At 61.7% G+C, this 23,279-nt stretch overlaps 14 protein-coding genes across 14 annotated transcripts; 5 read left to right on the forward strand and 9 right to left on the reverse strand.

Annotated features, from left to right (window-relative positions):
- Nucleotides 1-400: 400 nt before the first annotated feature.
- LOC62_04G005278 (uncharacterized protein) lies at nucleotides 401-1,459 on the forward strand (the record flags this gene model as incomplete). The annotated part of the gene is made up of 1 exon (XM_062771805.1): nucleotides 401-1,459. The coding sequence occupies one exon, from the start codon at nucleotides 401-403 to the stop codon at nucleotides 1,457-1,459; it is 1,059 nt and encodes a 352-aa protein (XP_062627789.1).
- Nucleotides 1,460-1,720: 261 nt separating this feature from the next.
- LOC62_04G005279 (uncharacterized protein) lies at nucleotides 1,721-2,897 on the forward strand (the record flags this gene model as incomplete). The annotated part of the gene is made up of 2 exons (XM_062771806.1): nucleotides 1,721-2,316; nucleotides 2,348-2,897. 2 exons carry the CDS (start codon nucleotides 1,721-1,723, stop codon nucleotides 2,895-2,897), a joined length of 1,146 nt encoding a protein of 381 aa, XP_062627790.1.
- A 471-nt stretch (nucleotides 2,898-3,368) lies between these two features.
- On the forward strand, nucleotides 3,369-4,556 carry LOC62_04G005280 (uncharacterized protein; the record flags this gene model as incomplete). The annotated part of the gene is made up of 1 exon (XM_062771807.1): nucleotides 3,369-4,556. The coding sequence occupies one exon, from the start codon at nucleotides 3,369-3,371 to the stop codon at nucleotides 4,554-4,556; it is 1,188 nt and encodes a 395-aa protein (XP_062627791.1).
- A 380-nt stretch (nucleotides 4,557-4,936) lies between these two features.
- LOC62_04G005281 (uncharacterized protein) lies at nucleotides 4,937-6,094 on the forward strand (the record flags this gene model as incomplete). The annotated part of the gene is made up of 1 exon (XM_062771808.1): nucleotides 4,937-6,094. The coding sequence occupies one exon, from the start codon at nucleotides 4,937-4,939 to the stop codon at nucleotides 6,092-6,094; it is 1,158 nt and encodes a 385-aa protein (XP_062627792.1).
- Nucleotides 6,095-6,243: 149 nt separating this feature from the next.
- On the reverse strand, nucleotides 6,244-7,080 carry LOC62_04G005282 (uncharacterized protein; the record flags this gene model as incomplete). Its single annotated transcript, XM_062771809.1, has 1 exon — nucleotides 6,244-7,080. One exon carries the CDS (start codon nucleotides 7,078-7,080, stop codon nucleotides 6,244-6,246), a length of 837 nt encoding a protein of 278 aa, XP_062627793.1.
- A 215-nt stretch (nucleotides 7,081-7,295) lies between these two features.
- LOC62_04G005283 (uncharacterized protein) lies at nucleotides 7,296-8,329 on the reverse strand (the record flags this gene model as incomplete). The annotated part of the gene is made up of 2 exons (XM_062771810.1): nucleotides 7,296-7,964; nucleotides 7,991-8,329. The coding sequence occupies 2 exons, from the start codon at nucleotides 8,327-8,329 to the stop codon at nucleotides 7,296-7,298; spliced, it is 1,008 nt and encodes a 335-aa protein (XP_062627794.1).
- A 323-nt stretch (nucleotides 8,330-8,652) lies between these two features.
- On the reverse strand, nucleotides 8,653-9,558 carry LOC62_04G005284 (uncharacterized protein; the record flags this gene model as incomplete). The annotated part of the gene is made up of 1 exon (XM_062771811.1): nucleotides 8,653-9,558. The coding sequence occupies one exon, from the start codon at nucleotides 9,556-9,558 to the stop codon at nucleotides 8,653-8,655; it is 906 nt and encodes a 301-aa protein (XP_062627795.1).
- Nucleotides 9,559-9,754: 196 nt separating this feature from the next.
- On the reverse strand, nucleotides 9,755-12,112 carry LOC62_04G005285 (uncharacterized protein; the record flags this gene model as incomplete). The annotated part of the gene is made up of 1 exon (XM_062771812.1): nucleotides 9,755-12,112. One exon carries the CDS (start codon nucleotides 12,110-12,112, stop codon nucleotides 9,755-9,757), a length of 2,358 nt encoding a protein of 785 aa, XP_062627796.1.
- A 158-nt stretch (nucleotides 12,113-12,270) lies between these two features.
- Nucleotides 12,271-14,220, reverse strand: LOC62_04G005286 (uncharacterized protein; the record flags this gene model as incomplete). The annotated part of the gene is made up of 1 exon (XM_062771813.1): nucleotides 12,271-14,220. One exon carries the CDS (start codon nucleotides 14,218-14,220, stop codon nucleotides 12,271-12,273), a length of 1,950 nt encoding a protein of 649 aa, XP_062627797.1.
- A 188-nt stretch (nucleotides 14,221-14,408) lies between these two features.
- LOC62_04G005288 (uncharacterized protein) lies at nucleotides 14,409-17,356 on the reverse strand (the record flags this gene model as incomplete). Its single annotated transcript, XM_062771815.1, has 5 exons — nucleotides 14,409-15,227; nucleotides 15,372-15,525; nucleotides 16,207-16,271; nucleotides 16,327-16,383; nucleotides 16,442-17,356. The coding sequence occupies 5 exons, from the start codon at nucleotides 17,354-17,356 to the stop codon at nucleotides 14,409-14,411; spliced, it is 2,010 nt and encodes a 669-aa protein (XP_062627798.1).
- Nucleotides 15,607-16,116, forward strand: LOC62_04G005287 (uncharacterized protein; the record flags this gene model as incomplete). The annotated part of the gene is made up of 1 exon (XM_062771814.1): nucleotides 15,607-16,116. The coding sequence occupies one exon, from the start codon at nucleotides 15,607-15,609 to the stop codon at nucleotides 16,114-16,116; it is 510 nt and encodes a 169-aa protein (XP_062627799.1).
- A 434-nt stretch (nucleotides 17,357-17,790) lies between the features above and the next one.
- On the reverse strand, nucleotides 17,791-20,476 carry LOC62_04G005289 (uncharacterized protein; the record flags this gene model as incomplete). The annotated part of the gene is made up of 5 exons (XM_062771816.1): nucleotides 17,791-17,802; nucleotides 17,848-17,904; nucleotides 17,963-18,299; nucleotides 19,212-19,537; nucleotides 19,580-20,476. The coding sequence occupies 5 exons, from the start codon at nucleotides 20,474-20,476 to the stop codon at nucleotides 17,791-17,793; spliced, it is 1,629 nt and encodes a 542-aa protein (XP_062627800.1).
- A 116-nt stretch (nucleotides 20,477-20,592) lies between these two features.
- LOC62_04G005290 (uncharacterized protein) lies at nucleotides 20,593-21,549 on the reverse strand (the record flags this gene model as incomplete). Its single annotated transcript, XM_062771817.1, has 1 exon — nucleotides 20,593-21,549. The coding sequence occupies one exon, from the start codon at nucleotides 21,547-21,549 to the stop codon at nucleotides 20,593-20,595; it is 957 nt and encodes a 318-aa protein (XP_062627801.1).
- A 202-nt stretch (nucleotides 21,550-21,751) lies between these two features.
- LOC62_04G005291 (uncharacterized protein) lies at nucleotides 21,752-22,850 on the reverse strand (the record flags this gene model as incomplete). The annotated part of the gene is made up of 3 exons (XM_062771818.1): nucleotides 21,752-21,868; nucleotides 21,921-22,209; nucleotides 22,354-22,850. The coding sequence occupies 3 exons, from the start codon at nucleotides 22,848-22,850 to the stop codon at nucleotides 21,752-21,754; spliced, it is 903 nt and encodes a 300-aa protein (XP_062627802.1).
- Nucleotides 22,851-23,279: the final 429 nt, after the last annotated feature.

The following is a 23,279-nucleotide window of genomic DNA, read 5'->3' on the forward strand; positions in this document are numbered from 1 at the left end:
AACTGCCGCAATGGCTTCCTATGCCCCCGGAGGAAAGTTTCACAGCCGCTCAGTCTCTGCAACACTACAAGATGTCCTCAACCGCATCGTATATGTGAGCCGTGCCGACTGGCTGGTTGAAGACGCTCGGCGCCAGGGCCGAGTTGCTCGGCATGTGGCCTCCCTGGCAGCTGGCGTCATAGATGCTATGCACGGCGGCATGCATTGTAGAGGTGAGGCGATGCATTCGGCGTTTCCGTGGGGTGCATTTCCGCTCGCGGGACACAGCTCCCCGCTGATAAGGGTCGGCGGGCCTCGCGCCGCGACATGGAAGTGATTCAATCGGGATCTCCAACTACCACAGCACCCACATCGCGACTGGTTGCACTCGCGCCCGGCAACGCACCCTGCAGCCCACGCCATGGACTCGACAGCGTACCCGCATATCATGGAGAGCATCATTGCGCAGTGCTCCTCTGCCTCGACGCTACTCGCACTCCGCGCGACATCCAAGCGCTGGCACGACCTCGTCGACGCTCGTCTATTCTACCACGTCGTGTTCCGAGCCGAGGAGTACACGCCCAAGCCGAAGAGCAGCCTACAAAAGCTATTCTACACGTTCAATATCAAGAAGCCAACACCGGCACTGCGGTACACAATGGCCCTACCTGCCTCCTCGCCGATCGTGCAAGACGTGCCCCAGCTTCCGCTCCTCCCGAGGAAAGCCCACATCCTCGACCTGAGTGGCCCGATTACGATCTACTATGAATCAACGTACAGCTTCATCCAGCTAGGCTTTTCTCTCTGGAGCACCATCCCGTCGCTGAAGGGGCGGGCACTGTCCGACGGCAAGCAGCCCACACCGTACGAGCCGGTCGTCCTCCGGCGGATAGGCGCGTTCGTCGACGAGGACTGGGAAGGCGTGCGGGACACGGCCGTCGACTTCCTCCACCTCGGACGCGGGCCAGTCGAAGTCACCTTGCCTGTCCGCGCGCCGCGATACGTCCTCCATGTCGACTGGCGGGGAGCCGCTGACAGCCGTGTCGGCCTCGAGTTCAGGCGACAGCCGAGCCAGTATCTGCGCATGGCGATTCCCGAGGCGTTTCTCGTCCTGGCACGGCACAGCACGCCGCTACTACGTGAAGTGGTGTCCGACATCGTCGTGCGTGCCACGATGGCGTTCATGACCCACATGGTGCTCGGGGAGACGGTGTTAACCGTCGTCGGCCTGGAGAGCTGGTCACCCGGCATCGACGCGGGTGAGTTCAAGCACAGCATCAGGGAGGAGGCGATCGCAATGTACCACCATCGCGGGCTCGGCGACAACGCGGGCAGGCTCAGTAGCCGGCAACTGAGCGGGTACGAGGGCCCGCGGTTCATTATGTTCGAGGAGTGGCTCGGATCGTTGGGAAAGATGAAGGATCTGGTCGGGGTGTGGCCAGATAGCGAAGTCGACTATGTAGAAGGCCACGTCATGTAGGCGCTAATTTGTTATCTCGCTGTCTCTGGACACGATGATGACGGGGCAGAGTGTCGAGTGTCGGTCATGTCGGAACCCTGCCCGATGACACCGCCACGACGATGACCGATCACTTAACCTCACTTGCCACGTTTTGTGCCAGCAATGCACGCATCGCTGGCACTCTTTCGTCAGACACCTAATCAAAGACTTGTAAGGACCTCTGAGCAGATATGCACATGCATGGTGATAGTCTGCCCTCACACACACACTGTCTTCACTATGCGCTCGACGGCGCAACAGCCCATCCTCGACTCGACGGCATACCCGCACCTCCTGGACCTCATAATCGATCACTCTGGCGCCGTGTCGACCCTGCTCGCGTTCCGCAGCGTATCCCGCCGGTGTCGCAAGCTTGCCGACGCCAAGCTCTTCCACCACGCCACCCTCCGGCGCGAGTGGTACCAGCCCCGGCGGAAGGGACTCGTCTCATGGATCTGGGGAACAGAGCCGCCACCGCGCAAGCGTCGATCCGTGCTTGTCCCCGCCGTGGCCTCGCACATTGAGGCCGACCGCCCACTCCCCCTCCTGCTCGACAAGATCGCCGTCCTCGACCTCGTCGGCGCCGAGGTGGGCGAGCACAAGTCGTACGAGTTTATCGCGCGGAAGCGCGAGCTGCGACCGGGCGAGCGCTCGCGGCGGACAGAGCTGGAGGGCGCGTACGCGTCCTACGCGCCGCGCGTGCTTCGCCGTTTCGGGCGCTCGCCGCAAGAGGACTGGGGCCGCGTCCTCGACGTCACCGCTGACTTTGTCGCGCCACCAGGAGGAAAGGACTACCGCAACTTCCGCAGCGTTAAAGTGCCCCTCGTCAGCCCGCGGTACGTCCTCCACCTCGACCTGCCGGCCAAGGGCGTGCTGGACGACTTCTTCGGGTTCCACTACGCGTGGGCTGCACATTCCCGTCGACACGACAGTGGAGTACTTGACCCTCCGGCCGGAGGGCTTCCATGTCCGCGATGACGAACTTTACGACCTGATGTACATGACAATCACACATCGCCCGGTGCTGCACATCGGACTGCAGGGCGAGCACTGCTCCCTCGGGTTCCGTATCTGGAGAGCCGTGTCCTGGGACGACATGGTCATTGTCCTGCACGGTACCGCCGCACCTGGGGCCGTGTCGGGTGTAGTGGAGCAGACCCAAAGGACGATGGAGGCCGACAGCTGGCGCGACTGCGGAAAGCTTACCGTCGTCGGTGCGCTCGCGGCTCTTGGCGGTGACGAGGAGGAGCTGGATAAGATCAAGGCCCGTCTGGCTAGAAGGTTGGCCTATTGCTCCTTTGATGATGGGGGCCCGGCGGCGGGTGAGGTGGTGGAATTGACGCGCTTCCTCACGATGGACGAGTGGATCGCCGAGCTGAGCGACGAGCAACGTGATATCGAGGCTGTTGTAGAATAGACGCGAGCGCTAGGACCGCCGGCGCGCTGGTCAAAACCAGCGCGCGTGCCATCTCGTTTCATGCAACCGTCCATTCTCTCTCAACAGAGGCTGCTTGGCCGGTATCCCTGCCGAGTTGTTCTGTGGGACCTCCAGAGTCGGTTCCGACCGTTCGCCTGCCTCGACGCCCGGAACCACTCGACCCCGCAAACTCGTGCGAGATGGACAACTTGCCATCTCGGCGCCGTCGCAGTGCCGCCAAGAGTGTGTCGCATGCTCGCCAACTGCAAGGTCCACGACACAACTTCCGATGAGCAGTTCACACCGGCATCGCTGGACGAAGATGAGTGGGAGGCTGCCGCCTCACATGACTTGCGAGGCACCTGGGGCCCCTCGTAACTCGCCACTCAAAAGTCGCCACCCAAAATGGTATATAACGACCACTTGCTCGTTTCAACTTTGCTCTTTCACACACTTGTTCCCATCCTCATCATGCTCGACCACACGGCATATCCAGAGATCGTAGACTGCATCCTGTGTTATTCCTCATTCTCGACTCTTCTAGTCTTCCGGCTCACGTCGAAACACTTCCGCGACCAAGCCAACAAAAGGCTGCTGCCCCACGTCGTGTTGACAAAGTTCCCGGACAAAGGGTGGGGCTTTACGCTCCCGCCATCGAGTGACCTGGCACCAGGAAGCAGAGTACCCCGCGAACCCTCCTTTGTGCGCACGCTCGATCTCGCAAACTTTCCACCGGGCGACGACCTCGCAAGATTTCCACCGGGCGAGAGACCAACGGATGACACCATCAATCCCCTACAGGCGGGGGTCCACACCTTCCGCCGACTGGGCAACACGGCGCTGGCGTCCGGCCCGAGCCTGCTATGGCGGGTGCACACCGTCGTCGACTTCATCGACCTGTCGCATGCGCGACCGCAAACCAGCAACATTACAGTGAATGGTGTTCCTCTGCCACATAAGCAGAAGCGCCGCATCCACCTCCCGCTCGACTCGCGCCGGCACGTCATCCACCTCAAGTGGGACGCCATGTCCACAACACATCTGGAGACGAGTGTGCACGTGTTCGAACGGATCGAGAAGGAGGGCCCGCCGTGGGACGAGGGCCATCCCTACAAGCGCCTCGGTGCCGTGCGCGAGTTTGTCGTCGTCCTGGCGCCGACGTACGCCGACGACATGGAGTGGGAGATCCCGTTTCCCTCGGATGATACGGAAGGGACGACGCGTCCGCCGCTAATGAAGACGGCCCCCATCTTCGACCTCGTGGGCCAGCTCGTTCCGGCCCTAGTAGCTGGCGCGACTCTGACCGTCGTCGGCCTCGAGCGTGTGTCATCGCGCCAGCTTGGAGGCAAGGCATATGGACTCGTCCGACCGGGTCGCGACGCATCTTTCACAGCGTTCGAGGAATCGACCAAGCAGCACTGGCGCATTATGGGCTGGAGCAAGGAGCAAATCAACACAGCCGTCGGTGCGCTCCGCCTCGCCGACATGGACGAGTGGCTGCTCGAGCTTGACGACAACAGGGCGGACATCGAGGGGTCGTGGCCTGCTGGCTATACGCACTACTGCGAGGGCTGGTCGGGCGTGTCCTCGAGCCCTGTCGGGTCGTGCGCCCAGTGTGCGCCGCCTGTCCCGCGGAACGCCGAGCAGGCGTCTCGGTGAGTCGATAAGGATGGAGACCGTGCCGCCATGTTCTGATGGTATAGCTTGGCCGCATGGATAGCGTCTGTGCGGCAGCGTAGAGCTGGGCAAACGATCCAGTGACCAAAACGAGTATCAGTGTTGGAGAAAGACGAGGTCGCAGCTCGAATGTCGCCACTGATTGAATGATGCACGCGATGCCACAAGGACTCGGACGTTGATAGCTCTCGAGTATGCATGCGCTGCTCTGCTCTGCGATCCACCCACGCGGTGGCTGGACGACATGGAAACATGAGGGGGTGGCAACAAAATGTGGGGCACCAGGTGAGCTTTTGCTTGGCGTCAACAATACCTGACAATGCCGTCAACAACTCTGCCTCTGCATCACTCACTCGCCCATCATGATATCGACCGTGACGATAGACCACAGCACTCATCCGGACATCATCGAGTGTATCCTGTCTCACGCCCCCGTCGGAGCCCTGATCCGCCTCCGCGCCACCTCGCGCGCGTACCACGAGCGCATCTCGCCCTCCCTCCTCGCGCACGTCGTGCTCGTGCGACACCCGGACCGGCATGCCTGTGGGTTTGCCGTGCCGCCCGAGGCGGCGCACGACGGAGGCCACAGGCTACCGTATGCGCTGCAGTTTGTGCGCAGGCTGCGAATCCTGCATCCCTCGTTGAGCCCGGAGACCATCCATGCAGTTGCGCCGTCACTCGACACCCTGGTCCGGGTCGGGACCATTGGCCCCTTGCGCAAGATGGACCTTGTGAACAACGCCCTGGAACACGTGCACACGACTGTGGATCACATCGATGCCGGGCTCATCTTCGAGCGATGGCGCGATACGCTCTTCCTCCCCGCCAACACGCGCCGGTTCGTGGTCCACATCGCGTGGAACGTCGGCCGGTGGGACGAGCTGGCGAAAGAGCTCTCCATCGTGCCGAAGTACACTACAGGTCCTGACGGAAGAGAGCTCAGCATCGTGCGCGAGATCGTCGTCGTCCTCTGGCCTAGGGGGATGCCGACGGACGAGCAACCGACCTACAACCCAGCGATCATCCCGATGTCACACCGCGAGAACACGGGGCCGAGCCGGCTCATGCCCGTGTTCTGGCTGCTGAACCGCGGGCTCGGGAAGGCGATCCTCAGCGGCGCGAGCGTCACCGTTGTTGGGCTGGAACGGTGCCCGCCGTGCCAGATTGGCGGGGACGAGAACACGCGCACACAGCTGCCGAGCAAGGACGTGTGCTTCTGCACCTTTGCTCAGGGCATCGAGGCCGAGTGGGCCGAGTGTGGGGTCGCCCCTGCGCGAGCGGCGGCGTGTATGCGGAATCTGCGCATGGTGACCCTCGAAGACTGGCAGGCCGAGCTCGGCGACCGGCGCGATATCGAAGGCGAGTGGCGTGGACTCCCTGAAGAGTGGTGTATCAAGCACTGGGCGAGGCATGTGGAGGGGGGCAAGTGTTGGAGGTGTAGGGAGGAGGCCGTGGAGGTGAAGCGATGTCACGATGAGGAGGTGAAGCGGAAACGGGCGGAGATGAGTGTCGGCAGCTAGCAGGTGGCAGTGGGCCATCGGGCATAGATGTGGGTGTGGAGTCCCGGCCATGGCGTCGCCGGGAGATGCATTGCACCAGGAAGATGCCAAAGGCAACCAGCCGCGACACCACCCTGCAATGCTGGATGTCATGGGCGATGTCTATATACTTAAAGCGGCAAGCCCAGCACCCAGTCCCCAACCGCCTGGCGGTCGTCGCCGAGCTCCTCGAACCACTGGGAATGCGAGACGAAGCGGACAGCGTCGAGGCGATCGTCAAAGCCGTCAAGCAGCCCATCGATGCCCTGCTGTTGTCCCTGCGCACGCACAGCGTCAAGCAAGCGGCGCGCGGCGTCGTCGTCACCCACTCCGACCCACAGCTCGGAGGCGCCGACGACCGTGTTCGTGCGCCCTGGCACAAACAGCATGTCCAGCACCAGCGAACACACAGCATAGAGCGGGATGTCGGGCCCCTTGCGCCAGAGCACGAGGTCCAGCACTGAACACTCGGCGTCCACGTCGACATGGGACGTGTCGGTGCCGTCCAGCGCGACGTGGAGCACGACCCGGCGCGCCTCGGCGTCCATCGTCCCCCGGGCTTGCATGGGGATAGCGTACACGACCGTATCGGCGACGGGGTAGAACGTGTCCGGCGCCTCGGTGAGGCGGAGGACGCGCAGCGCAGTAAACTTGTCGAGGAGGTCGTTGCCCGCGTCGGCGGGCACCGTGCCGCGCGGGATAGTGAGGGTGTATACTGCGCTCGGGGGGAGCGGCAGTACACGGCCGTCATACTCTATTACGAGCGCAGGCCATGCTGATGGCCAGGAGGGGTCGAAGTGTGCTTTCTTGGCCGGAGCGAGGCCGACGTCTGAAAGGAGGAGCGCGTCGACCCGGTCCCGGTACGCGCGCGACGCCGCGCGCAGGGCCAAGAGTGCACCAAAGTCGCTGTGCGCGATGATGGCGTCCATTAGGTCTGGGTAAGACGTGTGGTCGAGCGTTGGGGCCATTGTGAGTGAGTTGAAGGATGGTAAAGATGTGGATCGCGTCGTTGATGGCGTCACGGCGCGGCGCGTCGCGTCGGACCGGCTTTTACCGGCGCCAAGCCAGCAGCCAGCAGCCATGGCAGCCATCGTGCAACGACACTCTCACCTCATTCATGCATGCCCGTCTCGTTCTAATGTCCTTTTCCCAGTATGCAAGCGCAGCAAGCCCCGTACGCGATCTACTGCTGCGGTATCTCCCAAGGATTCGGCGCGGAGCACACGGCGCAGTCGGCCGTTCGCGCAGGCAACGGAACAGGCCACGCGCCCACGGCGTCGCGGTCCTCGCCCAGCTGGTCGAGCCAGGCCTCGCGCGACATGAAGCGCATGGCGTCGATACGCTCATGGTAATACGCGTCCATGAGATGCTTGACCGCGGCCTTGAATGTCTCCTCCCCGCCAGCGGCAGGAGGCAGCGTGTCGGCCCCGACGATCGTCACTACCGCGTCTTGCCACGCATTGCGGACAAGGTCGCGCGCGAGCAAGTAGACCTGCTGCAGCACCGGTTCGGGAACGGCGTCGGTGGCATTCTCGCGCCAGAGGACGAGGTCGACGCGCGCACCGGTGAAGGACGCCGAGGAAGAGTACTTGCTCTGCACGTCGCCGTACTCGACTCCTTCGGCTGCCTCGTCCTCGTCCTCCTCGTATGGCAGCGTGATAAACGCGACGAGGTTGGCCGCTTCAAAGTCCGGCTCGAGCGTCTCCAGGAGCCGGATCGTGCGCTTGTTCGGGAAGAACGTGTTCGGCGTGTGCCCGATACAGTTGTTCTGCGCGTCGCCGTTCATCATGGCGCCGGCCGGGTGGTCGATGGTGCGGACGTGCTCCAGCGAGAAGGGGAGGACGTGCACCTCCTCCCCGAGAACGCAGGCACGCTCACGATCTCGGGGTAGTCGTCCTTCCACGCGTCGCGGTCGTACGTCGTTGGCGGCAGGTTCGCGGAGGGGTCGTACCCCTCCTTCTCCGCATCGCCGGCGTCCTCGTCGGCCGCAGCAGCGCCAGGAGGCCGCGCCGCCTTCTCCTTGTAGAATGCCTGCCTGCCAGGCCACTTGTCCTCTATCGCCGTGTTCAGCGCGACGTGTTCCATGAGATCACGCGTAATCGCGTCGCGGTCTGCGCGGCATGTGGCGCGCAGGCGTAGACGCGCGGGCCACGGCGCGAAGGAGGTGATCAGGCTCAGGAGGTGGGGGTATGTCTTGCTGTCGAGCAAGGCAGGCATGGTGAGGTTGTGGGGGATGGTAATGTGATTCTGTTGGTGGCTACGGTTACAACCCCTGCGGACATGAAGCCCGCCGTCACCGTCCCGCACGGCACCTGCTCCGAAACTCGGCCGCCAACTGGCCTCGGTATTGGACAGGAGTGCTTTGGGAGTCAAGTGCACAGCGGGGATGCGCAGGGCTGCGCGATTTTGCATACAGCAGGTCCATATACATTGCCTGCGTGGCGCCGCCTGGCCGCCACGCCTCTCTGGACGGCCATCACTCACACTGGGCCGCAAAGTGCCGGGACAGGCTATGTACATCTCCACGTCGGCTCGCCTGTCTATGCTACGGGCCAGCAACCCAGCGCCTGGCGATCCTCTCCCAGCTCCTCAAGCCATGCCTCGCGCGTGACGAAACGGATCCCTTCAATCCGTTCTTGCGTAGGTATATTCTCGTTGGCGAGCCGCGCCTTGGCACCGGCTTTGAACTGCTCTTCCACGCGGTCGCACGACAGCGCGTCGGCGCCCACAACCGTCATCACGCCGTCGGCGGCCGTCATGCGCAGGAGGTCGGCGGCGCAAATGTGCAGCAGGTAGAGCACGTCTTGGGGCGTCTCGCGCGGGTTACTCCCCCACAAAACGAGGTCGGTGCGCGCGATGTTCCCTGGGAACGACAAGTCGAGCCACTTCTTGTTGTCCCCCGTGAGCGTGGCCTCGTCCCACACCACATGGAGAACGAGGCGCGACTCCGCGATCCCCCATGGCATGTTGTCAACAACGGGGAGCGTGATGAAGAAGACGAGGTTCTCGGCCGCGTAACCCGGCTCGAAGGTCTGCAGCACCCGAACCGTGCGCCTGTTGGGAAACAACTTGCTCAAAACCATGCAGTTGTGCACAGCGTCTACGCCGACGTACACCCGCTCCCCGTGGTCGATGGTGTGCACGTACCCCGGCGAGAAGGGGAGGAGGTGTACCTCCTCGCCCGGATACGCGGGCACGCTTGCAATCTCGGTGTAGTCTTCCCACCTCCGGCCATCGTCGTCTTCCGCCATCTCGTCCCACGTTGGTCTGGGACATTTCTCGTCGAGCGTAGTGTACAGCGCGACGTGCGTCATGAGGTCCCGCGTAATGTCGTCCCGGAGCGCGCGGCACGTCGCGCGGAGGCTTAGCCTCGCCGACCACGGCGCGAAGGACACGATGAGCGCCATGATGTGCGGGTAGCCTTTGTAGTCGAGCGCTGTGGGCATGGCGATGTTGTGGTCGTGGTTAGGTTGTGTGCGAGGTTGAGTTGGTGTCTTCGATGGCGTCGACGGAGGTATGGGTGACGGGGAGGGGTGGCCGTCGCCATCTCCGTCTTCAGGGAGACGGGGACACGGTCGCCGAGAAGTGATGCCTTGGTGCATGCCGATGCTTGTACTGATGATGCTTACAATGGACGATGCGCTAGGCTACTGACCTACACCGGCACTCCTCGTCCCCGCGCTGCACAACAACCCCTTCGATGTCCACACGGTCCCCGATCTCGGCGTACCACTCCTCGAGGGTAATGTGCCGTACGCCAGTGGTCGCTTCGCCCCACCCGGCTTCTTCGAACTGGGCGTTGAACCACCCCGGAGGGTGGTCAAGCCAGAACTTCCTCAGCGTGGGGTATATCGACTCCCGGTCAGACGGCGCTGGGACGGCGTGCATCGCGTCCACGATGGTGCGGGTGGCATTTGGGAGCGATTCAAAGGCGTCAAAGACCTGCGAGAGGTATGCAGTCATTGTCCAAATTTCGGTGGGGGACGGGAGCTTGCAGTACCCGCAATACGAGCCGACGAGGACCATGACCACCTCCTCGAGCAGCTCGGGCTCCTCGAGCAGCTCGGGCGCCTCGATAAATACATCGTGTCTGGACCAGAGCGACCCGTGGTGCATCCATGAGTTGTGGGATACCTCCCAGTGCAGGACGTAGCGCCGCGTCCCTGCAGGCACTATCAGATCGACGTCTTGCCCAGGGTTGAGGTCACATGGGTCGTGGGTGTATGTGTAGACCAGTGTGTGGAGGCTGGGCTGCAACGACTCGCTGGGCCCAGTGCGAAAGAGGTCTACTTCGTCGGCATCTCCGCTAGTGCCGCCACTCGCGTGAAGGGTCGTGATGCCCGTGAGGTTTGACGATAGGTCGTGCGACGAGTCAAACACATGAGACGGCGAGAGAGAGAGCCAGCGGGCAGCGGCGAAGGCACGCGGTAGGCGGGAGTCGAGGATGAGCGGCGCCGATGGCAGAGGGAGCGGGAGAAGGCTCCCATCGTCCGCCGTGTGCAGCTCTACGTGACGCATGAGGCGGTGGTCGACAACCGTCTTGAGCCTGTGACACGTCAAGCGCAGCGCCACCAGCGTCGACACGTGTCGCGTGTGCGAGACGATGCTGTCCATGATATGGGGGTACACTGCTGCGTCGATTGCCGTCGTCGGTGGAGGCCGGGGAGCGATGAGGTCCACCAGCGCTCGGGGCTTGCAGAGGGCCTGCACGTTGCGCCGTTCCTCTATCGCGGCGGTCCGCGCCTCCCATGAGACATAGTCGATGGACCCAATGTTCGCGATGAAGAGGGGCCACGAATCGCCGACACCAAGGCGGCACTCGCCCGACCGGTAGCGTGCCATGAGGCCCGCCGCGAACGCCTGCGCCGCGACGGCAGGCAACGCCGCCTCGACATCGCTCTCGGGATCCCAGACGCCCTCTGCGCCGGCGAGCTTGAACTCCCCGTGGATGCGCGATAAAGTCTTTAGCACGGCGTCGTAGATCCTAGCCCGGACGGCATTGGACCGAACCGTGCCGGGCTGCGGGAACACGATGATGGTCACGCGCGACCCACCCCGTGAGATGGGCTCTCCTTCAGCTGGCAGCTCGAGCACGTCGTCGTCCCCCCACTGGAAGATGATGCGGGACTCTCCCAAGTCGGGACTGCAGCGACACCCGTACAGTGCCGGATCGATACCCACAGAGACTGAGGCCTCGATGTCGCGCCTGTCGCCTAGTTCGTCGAGCCACGCGTCGCGGGATAGCCAGCGGATGCGCGCGAGTACACCAGCGGGAGCGGTGGCCGTCGCCAGCTCGGCCGCCAGGTCACGACCCTCCCAACTCTGCAACAAGTGTTCGACTGCAACGATTGTGAGGCTCATCCCCGAAGCAATGGCCTCCACGAACGGGTCGACAAACAGGTGTAGTGCGGGCAAGTTGTCGTCGTTCTCCCAGTGGATTCCAGAGAAGACAATCACGACCTCTTCGAGGCGGTCACGCGCCTCGATAGACAGCCAGTCCGTCGAGTAGAACATCGTCACCTCAGCAAGGCTGCGTCCGAGCTCGAAGTGCAGGACGTAGCGAGACGCAGCAGCTGGCACAGTGATGACCCTATCAGAACGGTCTTCCTCGTAAAGGTCGCTGACGACATGCTCGACGAACGTCTGGCGGTGGTTCGGACGCGCATGTCGAGCGCTCATGGGCGCATCCCCGCGAAACGTGTGCGCCGAGGTGAACGGAATGCCTTCGGCGTTGATATGCTCGCCTGGTGCGAAGTCCACCAGTCCCGCCGCTGAAGGGATGAAGGGCAACTCGGCGTCGAGCTCGAGCGGCGAGTCGCGGGGAAGGAGCACTGTGATCTTGTCATCACTGTCGCCAGGCGCATGGATCTCGATATGGCGCATGAGGATGGTGTCGGCGATGTTCTTGAGCGTGCGGCATATCGATCGGAAAGTGACGAGCTGCGAGACGGAGGTGCAGTGAGAGACGATGCGCTCCACGATGTGCGGGTACGCCGCCATGTCGAGCGTGGGCGGCTTGTACTTGTACACCAGGGACGGAGCACTCTGGCACCACTCGCAGCTCTTCGGAGGCCGGCTGCCGCAGTGCGGCGAAGAGAAGGGCGAGCCTTCGGTGTCCCTTTCGTCGTCGCCAAGTTGCGCGTACCAGTCTTCCAGGCTCAGGTGCTGGACGTCATCATCAACGCCCAGGCATGCTCGGCGAACGGCGCCGCCAGACATCCCCGCTCGCGCGCGCCGGGCAAGTTGTCCACGATGGTACAGGTGGCCCAATCGCCCGTGATCGCCCACACGAGGGCCGCAAGGTCCTCAATGAGCGCGTCAAACTCCCAGCCCTCGACCATGTCGGCATACACGCCAGTTGTGCCGCGCACGACGAGGACAAACTCGGTGAGATGCTTCGCTGCGTGGGTGTTTACGTCGGGCTGGGGGAAGAGACAGCCCTGCCGCCAGGACGACTCGTCGAGGTCAAACCACAGCACGAAGCGCTTCGTACCCGCCGGGATGAGGATACGCGCCTCGTCGCGGGGGCTGAAGTCGTACGGATCGGCAGCATAATGACCCACGGCAGTATGCAGCGCAGGAAAGCGTGGCCACGGGCCGCCGGCTTGCAGAGGGCCGTACATGAACTCGGAAGCGTCGAAACACGCCGTGTGTACACTCGTCATGCGCCGGGCGAGGCCCTCCATCTCCTGATAAGAGTAGAGATCGCCCAGCGTGACCACGCGCACGGCGGACAGGACGTCCGGCAGCGGCCGGTCGTGCACGAGACCCGAAGTGCGTGACGGGACGATGCGGAGCGTGCCCGGCGTGGAAAAGTACGGCGAGTGCACTTCGACGCGGTGCATCAGCACGTCGGTCGCGAATGTACGGAACCCGCGGCAGCTCGAGCGGAGGGCGACGAGGTCGGACACGCTGTCGAGCTGGTACGTGATCATCTCGGCGATGTGCGGGTGCATTGCTGGGTCGAGACCTGGTCGTCGGGCCGGGTCGACGCCGTTCGGGAGGTCGTAGTTGAGGTCGAGGGGTTGATCGGCGTCAGAGTCGAGGTCGAGCGCGTCAAAGTCATCGGTCAGAACTGGATCGGGCACGACGCCGTACATCCTCGGGTCGCGGCTACAGCGGCACGGGCTACTGTAGTCGGGGAACGGGGCGCGCGAGCCCTCGCTCTCGGCGCGGTCGCCCAGCTCGGCGAGCCAGGCATCGCGCTCGACGAAGCGGATCCGGCTGATCGCATCGCTCACGGCGCTGTCCTCGAGGCACGCGATGCGGTGCAGGCTGGGCTCAAAGTCCTCCCTGTCGGTCTGGAGGAAGCCGCGGAACCACCTGCCCCGCACATCGATGCCAGCGTGCAGGTCCCGCTCGGCGTGGTTCGGCACGACGTGCCCCACGTCCACGATGGTCATGCTGGCGTCCGCCATGACCAGCGAGTCCCAGAAGTAGTTGACCAGCTCGGACACGAAGCCGATATAGCCGGGTGGAGGCGTCGGGGCCTGGTACCACTCGGCCGGGGTGCTCGAGTACACGATGACAACCTCGCGCAGGTCGAGCGGGGTGGACACGATGATGTCCGGGTCCGGGAAGAGGAAGCCCTTGGCCCAGGTCGACGACCCGAGATGGACGTGGAGGACGTAACGCCGTGTGCCAGGTGGCACGAGCATGGCCACTTCGTCGTCCGCGCTGTGGTCGTACGGGTCGTTGACATAGTAGTCTACCACCGTGTGCGCCGTGAGGTGGGGGTCGGCGACTGCCGCGTCCGCGAGGGATTCGCAGTAGCAGTCGACCTGCCGGCGGATCGTGTGAAGGGAGGTGAACTCGGCTGCGTGGGGCCGGATCGCGAGTGGGTGTTCGTGGGGGAGCAGCGTGGCGACGCGAACTTGGCCCGGCGCGAACGGCAGCGGCGCGTCGTGGGCGAGCCCAGAGCCGGGGGCAGGCAGCAGCCGCAGCTTGCCGTCGACATCGTGCACCTCGGCATGGTGCAGCAGGATGCCGTCAGCCAGCGCCTTCGCGCGCCGGCTCACGCCCCGCAAGACGATCAGCGCTTTGACGCTTATCGTGCTTCCGACGATCTGCTCAAAGATGTGCGGGTATGCCTGTGCGTCGATGGGCATGGTGTTGACGACAACAACAAGGAAAATAAATGTGGAGGGTTATATACGCGTCGCGGCGCGGCTTGGCGCGGCTGCGTGGTGACGACGGGCACTTTGCCCCTGAACATTGCGGGCTCCGGCCAGGTGAGCCCGTTGCAATGTGTCCCGTGCAGCGAAGAGGTTGCAGCGTTCAGCGCGAGTTTCATGCATCAGGTCATGGTGCCCTCCTCCGTCTCCACTGGCCCATCAACCCCGACGCGGTCACCAAGCTCGGCACACCACTCCGCGAGCGACACCAACCGCGTGCGTTTCTCCGCTGCACCCAGCTGCTCCGGCATGTTCCCGACGTCCAGCCGCGCGTGCTCGATAAAGCCGTCCCAGAGGATGTGTACCGTGTCCCAGGCGACCTCGTACCACTTCTCGAACCCCACAATGGTCAGGCTCGAACCACGCAATGCGAGCCGTGCGAGCTCGGCGCCGATACCAAACACCGCGTCGTCCATGTCTATCCGCGGCTGAGTGTTGCCTGGGAGGACAAGCACCACCTCCTTCAGCTCGTCGCTAGCGCGGATGTCCCGGTTGTCGCTGTGGATCCCCCACCACTCCCAGTCGTAGTGGACGACGTACCGCCGCGTGCCGGAGGGCACCCAGACCATCTCCTGGGTGCTATCGGACGCGGGGAAGAAGTCGACCGTGACGTCCGCGTACTCGGTCTCGATGTCGTTGTGCACGTGCCCCCCGAACCGGCGCAGCGTGTGCGGTCGCAGCGTCGTGTGCGTCGTGATCACTGTTGCTGGGGCGTCGGTCGCGACCGTGACCTTGTCTAGTGTGCGTGCTTTCTCCGGAAGCTGCGGCAGCGGGCGGTCTGAGACGAGGCGAGAGGAGTCGTGCAGCGCGAGCGAGCAGCCGCCGTAGGGGTGCTCGCGCATCACAACATGCTGGAAGAGGATGGCGTCGGCGATGGCCTGATACTCCCTTGATGCGCCGCGCAGGGCGACCAGGCCTGCGACGGAGCAGTGGGCGATGACCTGCTCGAGGATGTGAGGGTGTGCCGTGTGGTCAATGACGGATATTACAATGCAGATGTTGTAAACAAAACAGATACGGGGTATTATAGTTTACGAGATGATGCCAAGCGAGTCCCTGGCGCTGTTGGCCGGCCACACCCCTACCAAGTCCTTCATGTCGCCCAGCTCGTCCCACCACTCGTGGAGGGTGATGAACCGGATCTTATCATAAGCGCGGAGTACAACCGCGGGGTCAAGCTCGAACGGGCGCGGGCGGCGCCAGTCGGCAATACACGCCGCGACCGCGGCGTCCTCGACGCTGAGGACGAACTCTCTGCCCGATACGCCAGGCAGCCACCCCTCGAGCCCGACGACGGTGAGCATGGTCCGTCCAGCAATCATGCAGCCCAAGAACTGCGTCGCGACGCGCACGATGGCCCCGCTCGCGACTTTGCGTTCGGGCGTACAGTGCGGCGAGAGCACGAGCGACACGTCGCGCACGTCGCGTTTGACCGTGTCCCGCTCCATCCCGTCACACTGCACCGTGGCGGGTCTCCTCGTATTCCGTGACACAAACCGCGCGTTTCGCGAGCGTCTCACGCGCGTCCTCTACGACCATGTCGTGCTTCACCTGAAACCGAATAGGAAAGCCCGAACCAAGGCCGGCAGGCGCGAGGTCGTCGCCAAGCTCGGCGTCGGCCCGACATGTGCCGCCCGATCCGACGTCTACTTGCCGTGGCTCCCCTCCGCGGTACGCATCCTCGATATCCGAACACCAGTGTGGGCAAACTTCCATCCCTACGTCGCGCAATTCATCAACGTGCGGACTATCCGCCGGCTTCGACAGATTACCTTCAACAGATACCACGAGTGGTACGACGAACCCTCATGTCGTCGACGAGTCACTTGAACATGGAGTGTGAGCCGGATGGGATTGGTTCAAGGCTGTTCTTGTCAGCCTTTAGGATACCAACAAAGACCTCACCTCTCAATGTCCCACTAGTTCCCATTGAAGGAATCGTTGTCAGAGTTGGTTCCCACAGTCACCCAGTCTTCGTCGTTATCCTGGTTGCAGTGGTTAGAGTCGAGGCAGCGTGTGAGAGATCAAGACTGCACTTACGTGGCTATCATCACTAAAACCCATCTCACCAGAGGAGGTTTCCTCATCGTCGACACCCTGAACGGTTGTCAGCTGTTGGGTGGCGTGCTGGGAAGATGTGCAGACATGTACACACCTCGACCTCAGAGAGCGGGTTCCATGTGCCATGGATGTCCTTATGCTCGCCGTGCTCCTGCCACCACTGCTCGAAGGTGCGGAGGGTGATGAACCCCGTGATCTTCTCCAGGACCTGAGCAGGGTTCCTAAAAGGTCCAAGTCGGTTCGCAATGCCCTTGAAGAAGGCAACGGTGCGGCGGTCCAAGTCGTGAGGGCCAATGTTGCTTCCGAAATCGAGCTTCTCCATGCCGACAATCTTCAGAGCGACGGATCCCTTGACGTAGGCCGCGAAGTCGACGACCATCGACCATAGGACCTCGGGTTTCGGTGTCTCGTCCGTGTTGACCGGCCAGAGGGCGATGACAACTTCCTGGAGCTTGGGCGCATGGGTGTTGCCCTGGAAAATGAGATACGGGACAATTCGGTCATCCTTCCAGCGGAGGTGAATGATTTGGTGCTCGAGGTCGTACGACACGTCGATCATGGCCAAATTCGCGGCCCCCTCCTCCGCTGAGACGACGGTGTTCACGAAGTCAACGACAGTGTGCAGGTTGTCAAGATGGGTGATCGGGTAAAGGGTGCAGTTCAGGGCCAGACGACGGATGGTGTGCGCCGAAGGCAAGTGCCGGAGGACCTCGATCCGCCACTTGAGATGGCTGAGAACGCACACGTCTACGATCTCGGTAGCGTTGAGGACAGTCGGTCGAGCAGGTCCAGAGGCCGAGGCACTGATCCACGGCAGCTCGGAACCGTTGAGGAACTCGTCCGGACCCTCTCCCATCCTCACCAGGAGGTGCTTGAAATGGATCTTGTTGACGTGCGAGCAGTACGCCTTGGACGTACCGCGAAACTTGAGCTGGGTGCCGAAGTCGGCGGCGTCAATGATCTTCTCGACGATGGCGGGGAACGCAGTGTGGTCGATGATGACTGTCATGTCTGTGTTTGACGTGGTCGGTGTCAGAGTGAGTGTGAAGTGTAAAGGGCGACGAGCGAGTGGACAATGTGAATGTCGAGTGAGTCGTGGAGGGGCGTTGGGTGTCATTTTGCTTCCGCGACAGGGGGCGGACGATCATCCTCTCGCCCCGATCAGGACTGAACAGGTTCACACTATGCATGCACTGAAGATGCACACAAGGAACTGTACAGAGGCGTATCTGTGTGCTCATACTGCTTTTGGAGTTGGTCGCATAGGTGATAGGATGGCGGCAATGGAATTGGGCCTGGTAACAGCGGACTGGAGGCGGCGTCGTGGATATTTGGTCGGTTTGCGTTCGGCTGTGGGGTCGGCTGTGAACAGAAACCAAACCCAATGGTTCTGTCATTGCTTACGATAGTATTGTGAAAGTTGTTATAGGCCGGCTGGTTGTTCTAGTAGTACTCCTGGGCGGCGTCAGCAATGCAACCAGGCGACACGTCACCACTCACCTCGTCACTCTCATCATCCTCATCACGCTCCTCCTCAATTGAGTCCTCGAGGTCACCCTGCCCAGCAGCCCAGCAGTCAGCAAAGCTCGTGATGTTTAACTCAGCTGACACATACCTTGACCTCAAACAGAGGGTTCCACACCCCGTGTACGTCCTTCAAGTTCCCGAGCTCCTCCCACCACTGCTCGAAAGTGATGCACGTGATGGACGGCTCAACGGCTTCGGCAAGCGGCCCGAGGGTGTAGTATAACTCATCACGGAAAGTCGACAGGGTGTTGTTGAAGCTGGTCAAGACGCCGTTTCCAAAGTTGATCTTCTCGAGACCGACAATCTTGAGCCTGCCCGAGGAGCGGAGGTAGGGGATCAGCGTCTTGACAACGGGCCACATGGGCTCCTGGCACGACTCATGGACCGCGTCGACGGGATGAAGGGCGAGCACGATCTCCTTGAGCCTGTTTTTGTTGCCTATGCGCACAAAGCTGAGCTTGGGGAGAACGCTGTGGTGCTTCCACTTATAGTGGATGATGTGAGTCTTCTGCGCAAGGGAGACTCTCATCCAGCGCGAGGTGGTCGAGTAGCCGCCAGTGTGGACGAAATCGACGACCGCGCGCACGGTCGGAGGGTAGTTGATCTTGGACCACGTCGCATTCCACCCCAGGCCCCGGATAGTACTCAGCCCCTTGGTGTGCGCTCGAGGAGTGTGATGGGCTCGGGATGGTCGTGAGGATCGGGCAGACGCACGTCGATGACCTTGATGGCCTGGAGGAAGGTCGTACGTGCATTGCCATTGAGGCGTACAGTGGTAGAGGGATGCGTGATGAATCCGAGGAGAAACGGGGACTGCTCGCCGCGGGTGAGGCGAGCATGGGTAAATGCCAAGTGGTGGAGGCGGTTCAACCAAGCCTTGGAGGCGCGCCGGAACGCGAGCTGCGTCCTAAAAGTCGGCGAAGCGGATGATGCGGTTCAAGATCATGGGGTAATCGGTGTGGTCGATGAGGACTGACATTGCTGTGAGAGAGCTAGGGGTGGATGAGTGGTCAATAGAAGAAACAAGAGTTGAGGAGACAAGGCAACAGGTCGAGTGACACGGCAAGGAGGGCGTGGGTGGAATTTGCTTCCGCGACTGGGGGCGGATGATCGACCCCGGCGCCCTTTTCGCCCTTTTCGCCCTTTTCGCCCTTTTCGCCCTTTTCGCCCTTTTCGCGCTGCGGACATGCATGCATGGCCATGCTACAATAGTTCGGGGAATGGAAAGATCTCGGACCGGGCACGGCTGGCCGCCGGCTCATACACTTCAGGCCGGTGGAGGTTGACCGCTGACGCAGTGGCCATCGTGAACCACGCCATCATCTGTCAACCCTCACCAGTTGTTGTCCATGTCTTCCATCTCCTCGCTGTAGCAGTGACCGTTGTAGTTCTCGTCATACCAGTCATACTCCTCCGAGTTGTCCTCGTAGACCTGGGCGTCCCAATCGCCGTGGCTGGGATCATCATGCAGGACGTCGCCCTCATTCGGGACGACAAGACCGTTCCACTCGTCGAACACGGCGTCTTGCCAGTTGAAAGGTGCGTCGTACTCTTGCGAATGGGTGCTGTAGGTGGCGTTCATGTGCGAGTCGTCCGAGGTATGGGGGTAGAAATTGATGTCATCCATGTATTCGTCCTCATCAGAGTCATCGTCAAACGCTGGCTATGATCCGATTAGCGGCTTGTATTCTCGGCAGCGACCTACATGTAACCGGCGGTGGCCAAGAGGGTTCCACAGCCCTTCGACTGCCTTGCGTGGGCCGAGCTCCATCCACCACTCGTCAAAGGTGACACAGGTAATGGCATTGACGACATCATACTTGTGTTCGAATTTGATGTCTTCAAGCTCGGAGAGCTGCCAGCGGAACTTGGAGACGAAGTCGTCGGGGCAATGAATCGACACTCCCTCGAATGCAATCCATTCGAGCCCGACAATCTTGAGTTTGCCCCAGAAACGAAGGTAATCGACGAGGTCGATGATGGCCGACCATAACGCAAAGGGAACATTGAGCGCGGAGGTCTGCTGCTCAGGCCAGAGCACGATGACAAGTTCCTTGAGGTTGATGGTTGGGCTGTTGAGCGTGAAGGTGAAGTGGGGACGAAGCCGATCCCTACACTCTGTCCACTTCAAATGAATGATGTGTCGGTCTTGGTAGGAGGAAATGGCGATGCGGTCTCTGCCATAGCTGTTTACTCGTAGAAAGTCGACAACGGTGCCAACTTGATGAGGCACAGCGATTTGCGCAAGGGCCGAGCTCCACCCCAGGCGGCGGACGGTGTGAATAGATGTCGGGCTATTGAAAGGCTTGATGCGACCGTGATCACGACGCCCGCTTAAATATACGTCGACAACTTCGACCGAGCGATAAAGCATGCGATAGTTGCCTTCCGGGATTGCAACCAGTGCCCGCTCAGGAAAGCTGACCTCGTAGTCCCGGTCGTAGTCGTCCTCAACGAGGGCGTGCTTGAAGTGGAGCTTGTCGACATAGCTGCAGTACTTCTTGGACGTTGCGCGGAATGCGAGTTGAGTCTTGAAGTCGGAGTAGTGCATGATGCTCTCGACAATGGCGGGAAACCCGAGGTGGTCTATGGTCGCCGACATGCTGGGTAGAACTCGGATTGAGACTTGGGAGTGAAGCTTGAAGGGGGGAGAGAGAGAGAGAGTATATATGCTGAGTGAATGGCCGGTCGTTGACGTGCGACACGCGGCGAGGGGCGTCACATCGAGGGGATGTGGATTGGCGACGGAATCATTTGCTCGACGATGATATGTGCGCCGGGGCACCACTCGCCCTTACACGCGGCGGCTGTGTGCAAGAAAGTGTGCCGTGACCCGCTCAAGACGCCCGCCCGTGACTTCTCGTGCACAAAGAGCAGCCGCATTTGTCGTGCGGCCGGCAGAAGCGGAAGATTGCACCGCCACGTCGCTTTCTGTAGAGGCCCGATGATCGCTGGCGGCGGGACACCGACGAAGGTGAGCGAGATGCGCCGGCCCATCATCAGGAGGTTGTTGACGAGGACGAGGATGGGGTAGATCGAGAGTACGGGTACGCGGGGCTCGGCGTCACAGCAGGGGTGTACGGCGATGACGATTTCGCGTAGGCTCTTGACCTTGGTGGGTGCGATCTCGCAGTGATGCCTCACGCAAGTTCTGAGGTTGAGGACGTACATCTGCACGATCGACCCCATGCGGAGCCGATGGTGCTTGTCCAACGGCCGCCCAGTTTGTTGGCTCTGGTCGACAAAGTCGACGAGGGTGTGGGTGGTCGTGTAGCCTAGCCCCCCAAAGCTTGGTACCCTATTGAACTGGCTGAACCGGCGCACAGTGTGCAGCGAGGTGAGCTGCCGTAGAATGTTGCGTACAGCGTGAGTGCGGGCCGCAGACGGTTTGGCGGGCAGATCGAATGGCACTGAGTCGAGAATCTCCACACGCGACGGCACGCGGGGGAGGCGAGAGGTCATGTCCATCCTGCCCGGCGGCACGACGAAGTGCAGCCCGAGCTTCTTGTTGGTGCCCGTCGCGCGCAACGCTACGTGCCGGAACAGCGTTGCATCGACTCGGTCGCGAAAGGAGCGGCAGGTGCGTCGCAGGACGACGAGGGAGGAGGCCGGCGCATATGCGAAGATGAGGTCGATGATGTGGGGGTGCGTACTGTGGTCGATGCTGACCAACATGGTTGATGGGAAGTGCGATGCTGGCGAGTTGACAAGAGTTGAAGTGCCCAAGACAACGACGTCATGTTTGCACCGCACAAACTTGATTCCGCGTTTCAGAATGGCGGGCATCAGATGTCAGCACCATGTTGTGGGCTCTCGGGTCAGTGGTGATACTCGTGCAGGAGCTCGATGCATGAGCCCGCGCTTGTGGACGAGGGGATCACGCTATGGAGAGGTATGAGTGGGTGGATGGGAGTTGCCGTGGTCTCCGGATATGGACAAGTGTTATGTGTCCCTTCCTTTGTTTGCGCGGCGGATTGGAGCCCTTGGTTCGTTCCTCCAGGGTCAGCCTGGCCCATCCTGCATCACTCACAATATCACACCCCCACATCCGCGTCCACCCAGTGCCCGACATAGTCCTTGTCCTCGCCGAGCCCAGCATGCCAATTAGCAACGGTGCGGAACTTGACGCCGTCGAGGGCCTCGCTGTCGCGGTCGGCGGCGCGCAGACGAGCCTCCACCTTCTCACGGAAGGGGATGAATGCCGAGTCGATGCGGTAGACCTTGTGGTGCTTGACGAGGACTTCCAGGCGGGTGTTCTCGATGCCGACGATGACGAGCTTGCCCGTGAACTTGGCATCGAGAGCCTTGACGACGTTGTACACCACCTCGATCGCACTGAGGGGGTTCGGCTTCGACTCGTCGCTCCGTTAAGGCCAGAGGACTACCGCAATCTCCGAGATGTTGCTGGTTCCGATACACGCGAAGCGAACGTTGCGCAGGGCGCGGTAGTCGCCCACTTGAAGGGCCCAATCGTCACACCATTGCACGTGAAGCACGTAACTGTGGAAGTACTGGTAGGGCTGAATGGTGGGGGTGACGCGGTCGACGATGATGGAAGTCATGTCGTCGAGGTCGAGAAAGTCGACCAGGGGGCCATATGGCCGAGGCTTGATGGAGCAGACGCTCTTGAGGGCCTTGCCAGTGCGGCGAAGGATACGCAGAGAGCTCATGGCGCGTATCGTGTCCCTGGAAGGCACGAGTGGGTTCTCCGCGAGGTCGAGAACACGGACGTGTTGTGGGCGGAATGGCAGAGTGCTGCCGGGGGGAAGGGAGAGGCTCGCCGGAGAGGGAGGGGTGATGAAGGCATCCTCGCCATGGTTGGTGACCAGGGATACGTGGTGGAAGAGAAGACGGCGGACGCGCTTGCGGAAGGTGGCCGAGGTGCGACGTAGCACCGCGAGGCTGGCGAGGGGGGCGTACGAGAGTATCATGGTCATGATCTCGGGGTGCTTGTTGTGGTCTATAATGACTGTCATTGTGGTGTCGTTGGTGATGATGTTATGATGAGGGAGTGGGAAAAGCGAAAAGGAAGACGAGGAAGATGCTAGTTTATATATGCGTCCAACACCACCGCCGATCAGTCAACGCCGACTGGATCCGCGTCACCCATTTCAATACTGACGACACCACACCCCCAATGACCTACCGTGCTACACAACCTACACGCCCGTGCATTAGAGCCACTACGCAGAGTTGGTAGTTGGAGCGATTACCGAGCACTGGGCGGTCAATTGGACGGAACAAACCGCTTTGGGTCGCTCTTCGTATGTCCCAGGCTCCCGATCTGGACCACGAAATATCAACTCGTCAACTTGTACATACCGCAGTCTCGAGACGGGAGGACACTCATATTACTTCACTGTATCAACGCTTGTCACTTCCCCACGAGACTATTTACAGCTCCT

This window comes from Vanrija pseudolonga, chromosome 4, assembly GCF_020906515.1.
Source record: "Vanrija pseudolonga chromosome 4, complete sequence".
Taxonomy (NCBI): Eukaryota; Fungi; Basidiomycota; class Tremellomycetes; order Trichosporonales; family Trichosporonaceae; genus Vanrija; species Vanrija pseudolonga.